The sequence below is a fragment of the Tasmannia lanceolata genome, unplaced genomic scaffold, assembly GCF_043159265.1.
Source record: "Tasmannia lanceolata isolate RefF3 unplaced genomic scaffold, GAP_Taslan_0.1 ptg000012l, whole genome shotgun sequence".
Classification (NCBI taxonomy): Eukaryota; Viridiplantae; Streptophyta; class Magnoliopsida; order Canellales; family Winteraceae; genus Tasmannia; species Tasmannia lanceolata.
The window spans coordinates 1,263,678-1,272,381 of NW_027518689.1; the positions used below are offsets into that span (position 1 = coordinate 1,263,678).

Consider the following 8,704-nt stretch of genomic DNA (forward strand, 5'->3'; position numbering starts at 1 on the left):
GTGGATATAGGGGTGGCATTATTAAAACAGTAGGGTGTGGTAATGGTTCCCTAACCGAAAATTCAACAGATATGACATGAATGGCAGTTCCGATATTTTCTAAAAAAAAAGGGCAAATAGAAAAACCATATATATCCGTTTTTAATACTTCTAAGATTCTGTAACCGCTGACTTTTTTTCATTTAAATAGCACCCATATTTCCCCTAGGATTTGTCCTAAGGTTATCAAGATTTTGAGTTACTCCTCTGTATTTTTCTCTGTGTCAGAAATCAGATTCTGAGTCTCTGAAATGGATTTCAAATCCACCATGAAGGTGCACCCTGTTGCTGCTAATAAACTCTATCAGCCCCTCAATTCGGAGTTCTACCTCTTGCTCAAACAGAATTCTGATGACTCCTCAAATCCCATTGAGAAAATTGGTCCTTATAAACTCATTCGGACCCCTCACATGTTTGACAAGGTATTGGAATTACCCTTCAATTCGGAGGCTGAGGTCTTTGTTGAAGAGAATTCTGATTGTTTTCGCTTCTTTGTTTTTACTGATGATATTGGAGATGGGGTCTGGGCTCACCCAATTGGGATATACCCTGGGGTTACAAAGATTGTTATTAAAGGGGGTAATGTTTTTGAATTGGCAATGGATGAGTTTGGGCTTGATTTGTGGAGGTTTAGGCTTCCACAGTCTACTAGGCCAGAGCTGGCTACTGCTGTTTATGAAGATGGGGAACTTATTGTGACAGTCCCCAAATGGAGATGATCCTGGTGAATTGGTGATGATAGAGAAAAAGAATAAGAGGGGCCTCTTTTATTCTGGCTGCTCTTGGAATTGCTTTGTAAGGTTTTGTGTGGATCTTTTGTTATATGCTTTCTGTATTAGTTAAACAGTTGCTTGTGGATTATATAACATTCTGAGGCAGTTCATTTTCTCTTTGAATTGCAACTTTTAAGATTTTTTGTGGATCTCTTGTTATTTGTTGTGTTTTAAAAATGGGTCCCAAGGGGGATGATCCTGGTGATGATAGAGAAGAGGAATAAGAGGTGCCTTTTTTTATTTATTCTGGGTGCTCTTGGAATTGCTTTTTAAGGTTTTGTGTGGATCCCTTGTTATATGCTGGTTTTGTATTAGTTAAAAAATTGCTTTTGATTATATGAGATTATGAGGCAATTCATTTTTGAACCAATACCGTATTAAACTCGAATTTTTTCCATCGGCTGAGGTGGTGACAGAGCCGAGGGGCGGCAGTCCACCAAAGTTCCTGATTCATGGCAGACGGAACAGGCATGAGTAACTAGGCGCTCGAATTCGCCAGGTGGCTTCATCTAGTTCCCACGGGCTTTGCCACATGTCAGTGTGTCATTTTCCATCCGATTTTCCACAACACAATCTTTATTATCGACTATTGATGTATCTTTTGAGCTTTCATAAGCTTTAATATGGGGAAATGATAAATGCGCCCCTTTTCATTACTTGGGAAACCCAGTAGCAATGTACGATGGCAATCAGGTCCCTCCAATCCTTCTCATGTGATGTACAACTGCCTCTTTGCAGTCATAGATAAAGTGCCTATGTGTGGCCACATAGCTCAGTGTTTTTCAAAAAGTATCGTACGGCCTACTCCATACGATGATCCAAGCTGTTCAGTTGTTGGGCCACAATGTAAATAGGTTGTGCTCCAAATATCCTTTACATAGGAAGATCCTAACCCTCGGATCTATAGAGGTCTCCATAATGTGCAATCCCTCTATAGATCAAAGGATTAGGACAGTCCTATGGAAATGATATTTTGGGCACAACCTATTTACGTTGTTGCCCAACAAATGAATAGTTTGGAACAAACAATACTTTTTTGAAAAGTACTATACGGCCACACACCATATAAAATCGTATATTTTTTTTACAATGGATTTGCTGAGATTTTATATAGTGAGTGCAAGTTAAGTCGAGTATTTTTCAGAAAGTACAATGAGGCCCACTTCACAGGATGATCTAAATCGTTCATTTGTTGGGCCAAACATAAATAGGTTTGTACCCGGAAGATCATCTCTATATGATGATCCTAACCCTCCGATCTGTAGAGGTGATCTGCAGGGTAATAGCCTGTATACATTATGGCCCAAAAAATGAACGGTTTAGATCAATTGAGAAGTGGGTCCCACGTCAGCACGACGATGTTTTGATGTTTCACCAACTCATCTTGTCTTGTAGTATTTAAAGAGCTATCAAAGGTTATTATAATTCCCAAAAAGCTCTTAAATTACTAATACTACTGGGTCTTTAATAACTAATGCTGCTAGGACTTTATTAAGTAATTCTACTAGGTCTTCAATAATTAAAACGGCTGAGCGTTTACATTTTTACTTTACATAGCAGCATTTTCTGGGTTATTGAGGTTCGTTCTATGGTAACAAGATTTTGATTTGGAAATGGATTCTGAAACTCAGAAGCTACTTAGGTCCCATCACATGTTCGAAAATGTTTTGGAATTGCCCTTCAAATCGGACGCCGAGATCGTGGTCAAAGAGTATTCTGATTACTTCCACTTCATTTTCGCGACCGATGATTTTGGAGATGGTGTGTCGGCCCAGCCAATTGAGATATGCCCAGGGGTTACAAAGATTGTTATAAGAGAGAGTAATGTTGTTGAAGTGCCATCGAATGAGTTGGGGCGCGATTTCTGGAGGTTTCGGCTTCCGCCGTCGGCCAGGCCGGAGCTAGCCAGTGCTGTTTATGTGAATGGGGAACTTATTGTGACAGTCCCAAAGGGTGATGATGATGGGGCAGAGGAAGTAGCGGTGCCTTTGCATTATAGCTGCCCTTGCAATTGCTCAATCTTATAAGCGTTTTTGTGGTTCTCTTGTTATATGCTTTGTGTGTGTGTGTTGAGAATTACTCGTATTTGTGTGAGATTTCAGTTTATTCTCTCTTTAAATTGCCTAATCTTTTAAGCTTGTTTGTGGATCTCTAGTCATATGCTTTTTGTGTGTGTTAAAGAGTTGTTTGTATTTGTATGAAATTGAGTTAGTTCATTTTCTTTTTGAATTGTCTATTCTTTTAAGCTTTCTTGTGGATCTCTTGTTATGCTTTTTGTGTAGTTAAAAAATTGCTTTAAAAAAAAAAAAGAATTAGATTAAAGAGATTCCCTGTCACGCCCCCAACCCGGGAACCCTCGGGGCAAGTGACAGGCGCCGCACACTTGCTAGGCGAACCGGCCTCTGAATATACAAAGATTCAGAATAGCAAAACTTGGTCCTTTCATTCCTAGCGATTGAGATGATCAATCCACAACCCAAGAGTGAAAAGGAAAAAACAAAAAAAAGCAGCAAATTCCAAATCAAGGTAGAAGGAAGTCAAACAATTCCAAAGCCGGCCTAGATGCTCCTTCTCTTGCTAGCTGATCCGTTGCACAGTTCGCCGATCTTCTTACATATGATGGAAGGAGATGGAGGAAGCCTCTACTTGATTTATAATCGCATCAAATCAATAAGCAAATCGCCAAGGATGAGGAAGTGTTTACACCCGTTTTGAATTTAAAATCATTATTGAGAGGCCGAATTACTTGATGGTGACCTAGTTATGCAAGGTCAAAGATAGATAGTTACACACTAGATGCCACTTTGCTGGAAACGAAGCAGTGGATAGTTCAGAACAGGAGAGCATGCGAAGAATGGAGCCTAAAATACACAGTTATTATAAGTTCTCTCCTTGAGAACACGGGGTAATGGAGAGCGATTACCCAAGAATAGCTATAAATAAATACGTGTGTCTCTAAGAAAAAGGTCCTAGAACCAAATCAAAACATGTATTCACATTTATCTTTTATTAATTATTTACTTTTTCATATTGTCATTTACTTTTCGCAGTTGTAGATCACCCAAGCAGATTAAAGAGCAATGGATTCATCTTTCGAGGTGAGCTGTCGTCTTTAATTCCTTATCCATCGCACCGGCATTTGTTTGTGTTGTTTTATTAGTTAGTTGATAGAGCACCCTGTTGGTCTTGAGAGTTGTTTTCATTCTGCGTGACGTTTTCCATCCAGTCACTCGCATTCGGTGTGTGTCGATGTCCCGTTCACATTCTGTGTGTATCGACATCCCAACATTTGGTGTCGCGTCATACTAGAAAAAGTCATTTCTACATTTGGTGTCGCCCGAGGAAGAAATGGCGTTCTCCACTTCTTCTCAATTGCCTGAAATCCAGTCCCAAGGGATGGAAACGTTTCGTTCATCAATCCCTCAAATTGAGTTTTGATTTGCCTCTCTAACGCTGGCATGCCCCCGCATCCACCACACACCACACTAGGTGCACTGACCGTGTGTTAGACGGTTTTAGACCAAACACGATTTTGTCCGACGATTACCATTTTCTCTGGTGCCGTTTCTTCCTTTCCTTCTTCACCCTCTCTTCTTCCTCTTTCTTTTCTTCTTTTTCTTCCTCTTACTCCTCTTCCTCCTATTCTTCTTCTTCTTGCAAAGATGAACAAAACTGGAAAAATGAAAGTAAGGGACAAGACGAAGTTTTATTGTACTTTATTTTGCACTTAGGGCGAAACTGCCTTTTATACGGTAAATCAGGCCTACTCACATTTTTGGGGGATCCAAAGCATTCATTTGGAAGGCCCTTCCACGGATAGGGTTTGTACCAAAAATCAGCCCTACTAAATGTGGGGCCACATGTGTTTTTAAGCTATAGTTCAGGAACACTTTCCTCTATAGCTCAAATAAGCTTATCTGAGCTATAGCTCAGGAACACTTTCCTCTTAAAGTAAAAGGTTATTATAATTCCCAAAGCTCTCACATGCCGATGCAAAAGAAAGAAATATAAGCTGGGTTTGTGCAATTATTAAAACAAGGTTGGGCTGATATTATTTCCCACATAATAAATAGTAAAAGAATTTTTGTTTTTGCAGCTACAAAGTAGAAACGATTTTTTATGTTTTGTTGTACCCAATCCTTTGATATGTTTCAAATGCCCTCTTTGCTTAGTTAAAAAGAAAATTAGTGCGAAAACAATTAGGATTACTCTAGTCCAGAGAACAGGTTATTCCTGAAAACAATGTCACTATTAAATTAATAGAGGCATAGAGCTACTCAAAAATTACAATATTGCCCCTCATCCAACAATACAAATGTTAGGGCTGTGCATTAATCGGTTGAAACCGAATTAACCGACCGAAATTCGGTTCGGTTTCTGGGCGTAATGGTTCGGTTTCAGTTTTGAAATTGCCATATATCAGTTTTTCGGTTTCGGTTTCGGTTCCCAACGAAAAAAAATCGGTTTAACCGAAAAACCGAAATGGTATTTAAGGCTTTAAAAATTCAGTTTTTGGTATCGGTTTTGTAATCCGAAATTAAGAAAATCCCTTACATCTTTTAATTTTTAAAGGAAAATGATATATCCAGCCCTTTTGTTTTACTTAGGCAGCCCTACACTAGAGAGAGACAATACTACTTAGACAAGGGGTTGTACCAAGTAAAAAACACATTGTTATTTTACAAAGTTTACAAACCCTTCCGTAACCTAGGGTTTTTATTTTTCTCTTCTCTCTACTCTCTAGCCTCTGCTTCTCTTCTCTAGGGTTTTCACTTTTGGGTTCGTTCCGACGCCTCTCCGACTCCGGCGACCCCATCTCCGCCACACCAAGTTCTCTAACTCCGCTCCCACGGCCAGCGATTTGGGTTTTTTAGTTTTGGGTTTTTTCCTCTCAATCTGAGTTTTTCTCTCTCAATCTTTGGGTCTTGCATAGTTTCATCTCTCTACCTCAGGTATAGTGTAATACACAATAAAACCCTTGTTTTGAAAATGGTGAAGATTCAGTTAATCTTGAGAAATACTATGATTTTGTTGAATAGTAGGCCCAAGTACCATTTAGACTTTTTTTGTTTTATGCTGGAAGCCTGAAAAGACCAAAATGCAGTGAATTCAGTTTTTCTGAAACCTAAAAACTAAAATAGATTACAAGTAAAACCGAACTGAAACCAAAACCGAAAACAGAAATCTGATGATTTTCAGTAAAATAACCGAAAAGCCGAATTCGGTTTTCGGTTTCGGTTCGGTTCGGTTGCACTCATAATCGGTTCGGTTTCGGTTCCAGAATTACTGTAACCAAAATTGGTTCAGTTCCAACTATTCGGTAGGTTCGGTTCGGTTTAAACCGAATAAGCACCCCTAACAAATGTACAAGGAAACAAGGGTAGTATGGTTATTTAGATAAGGGAGTGTCATCCAAGTAATCTAATGGATTGCAAATGTGCATTTGAAATGAGAAAATTCTACTGTTCACACTTGTACTCTTTATTTTATTAAAATTTAATTTTACAGAATAAACATAAATTAATACAAATGTCAGTGGAGGGGCCTTTTTAAATGCCCATCAATGCCCCAATATTATATCCTAATCAATGCCGTATACCATCTTATAACTCTTCGGACTCACCACAACTCTCCCACTTCCTCTCATTTTCTTGTTTGTTTTGTTTGTTTGCACAGTGGGGAGATCTGCTATATAACTTGAAATCCAATCTTTGTTGTCGAAGAAGACCTCTGAAGAAGATGGTAAAAAAACACTATGGCCATGGTGGCTTTTACATTTTTCTTATTCTTTTCCCTTTTTATGTTCATGCTATTTCTTATCTTTCATTTTTTCATATACCCTCTTTTGGGTTTACTTCTTTCATGGTGCTGATAAAATCTCCCCCAAAGTGCATTGCATGTGGCTGGTAAACACTATGGCCATGTGGCCGATGGATTGGCATGGGAAAGGCTGAATGGTCAATTTGTGGGGCCTCACTTCCATTTTTTGTACTATCTATTGCCCTTTAATAACAACTTGGATTATTATGCTAATACATGTTGCTTTTAATCTACAGAATTTCATTTAAACACTTGATATCCATTGCATCTCCAAATCACATCTTTTTAAGAAAAATTGAGAGAGAGAGAGAGAGTTGTAGTTTTTTAAGGAACTTAGAAAATCAACCCCTCTTTCCACCGTATACTTTGGAGTTTTTTTATAAATATTCAGGAGAAAAATCAGCAAGTCCAAATACGCATTGAGGCATATGGGCCTACCTTTTGTTGATCTGGACCGTCCATAAGACAGAAATTATCTTGGATAATCAATGTCCCAAGCATAAAAAAATAAATATAAATGTTTTTTTTAAGGGTGCTAACATATTTACCCCTTTACAGTTGGGATACACCCCCTTTTGTGAGATCGCCTAATTTATTTCCTATTTTCCCTCTCTCTCTCTCCATCTCTCTATTACGATAATATAGAATGTGCCCCTACAAAATCTGGATTCCAAGATCTCTTAACCAATCTAATTTATTAATCGTCCCGTGCATTGCACGGGTCTGCAACTAGTTAAATTAATAGAGCTACTAAAAAATTACAATATTGCCCCTCATCCAACAATACAAATGTACAAGGAAACGAGGGTAGTATGGTTATTTAGATAAGGGAGTGTCATCCAAGTAATCTAATGGCTTGCAAATGTGCATTTGAAATGAGAAAATTCAACTGTCCACCCACTTATACTCTTTATTTTATTAAAATTTCATTTCACAGAATAAACATAAATTAATACTGAACTAAATGATAAATGAAGCTAAATCCACTGAAGTAGTATAAAGAGTAGTTCAAAGAGGACTAAGATGAATTGTATAATGCCTGAATGGCTTACAAATGGGCATTTGAAATGAGTAAATTCAACGTTCACACTAGACCTGGCAAAAAGTGACCCGGACCTGCGGGTCCACCCGGCCCGCTGTAAATTCTGGGTCCGGGTAACAATCTGTGACCCGTTTGAAATTGACCCGCGGGTGCCCGTAGAGACGTACAAAAGTTTTATTTTGGCCTTTTTTTCCGGTAATTGTCATAATTTTTTAATTTTCTTTGTAGTTTTTTGGTAATTGTCATATTTTAATACATTTTTGCCATTTTTTTGGTAATTTTTCTACTTTTCTTCCATTTTCCGGTAATTTTTCATTTAAAACTTAGTACCCGCATGATTATTATATATTGCTATTATTTATTGCTAGCAACCTTTGTGCAAATCGTACTTCTGCCAATCTTTGCAGCAAAGGATGGGCGACAAGCCGAAAAGTAGCCTCGGGAAGGTGGCTGGCGAATTCCTATATAAAAAAAAAAAATCTTAAAAATAATACGTCAGAAATCCGGCGGCCCGGGTCCAAGCATAGTGACCCGTAAAATTTTCGGGGTCATTTTGACCCGGCCCGGCCCGCCTGTTTGCCAGGTCTAGTTCACACTCAATCAATGCATGCTATAGAATTGGATGACTAGTTTGTCAAATTGGATGGCTATTATGTCACAGTGGGCCCTACCTTCAGTTGATCAAAACCATCTGTTTATAATTGTTGCTTTGGATCCCTCTTGGCAGAAAAATTGAGTCAATCATTCAACTGTAATATCAAATAATTTATTTTCTTTGTTGTTGAACATTAAACTAAAACTGCTAGCTCATTAATAATTAATAATGCTGGGTCTCTAGGTCTTTAATAAATTATTCTGCTAGGTCTTTAATAATTAAAAAAAACTGGGGAGCATTGACATTTTTTTGTTTAAATAGCGGGCATGTACTGAGTTAGGATTCATTCTATGGTAACAAGATTTTGATTTAAAGGACGATTTACGTGTCTTTTTTTTATTTTTCATTAGATTTAATCTCTTCTGTGTGGGGGAA

The 8,704-nt window shown here is 38.1% G+C and overlaps 2 protein-coding genes across 2 annotated transcripts; both read left to right on the forward strand.

Moving 5' to 3' along the window:
* The first annotated feature begins 290 nt into the window (after window positions 1–290).
* On the forward strand, window positions 291–758 carry LOC143888031 (17.4 kDa class I heat shock protein-like). Its single transcript, XM_077392319.1, has one exon. The coding sequence runs from the start codon at window positions 291–293 to the stop codon at window positions 756–758; it is 468 nt and encodes a 155-aa protein (XP_077248434.1).
* A 1,667-nt stretch (window positions 759–2,425) lies between these two features.
* On the forward strand, window positions 2,426–2,839 carry LOC143888032 (uncharacterized). Its single transcript, XM_077392320.1, has one exon. The coding sequence runs from the start codon at window positions 2,426–2,428 to the stop codon at window positions 2,837–2,839; it is 414 nt and encodes a 137-aa protein (XP_077248435.1).
* The last annotated feature ends 5,865 nt before the right edge of the window (window positions 2,840–8,704 follow it).

Bases quoted from the DNA above. Each gene is read 5' to 3' on its own strand.
- LOC143888031 (XM_077392319.1), top strand. From the start codon at position 291: ATGGATTTCAAATCCACCATGAAGGTGCACCCTGTTGCTGCTAATAAA.
- LOC143888032 (XM_077392320.1), top strand. From the start codon at position 2,426: ATGGATTCTGAAACTCAGAAGCTACTTAGGTCCCATCACATGTTCGAA.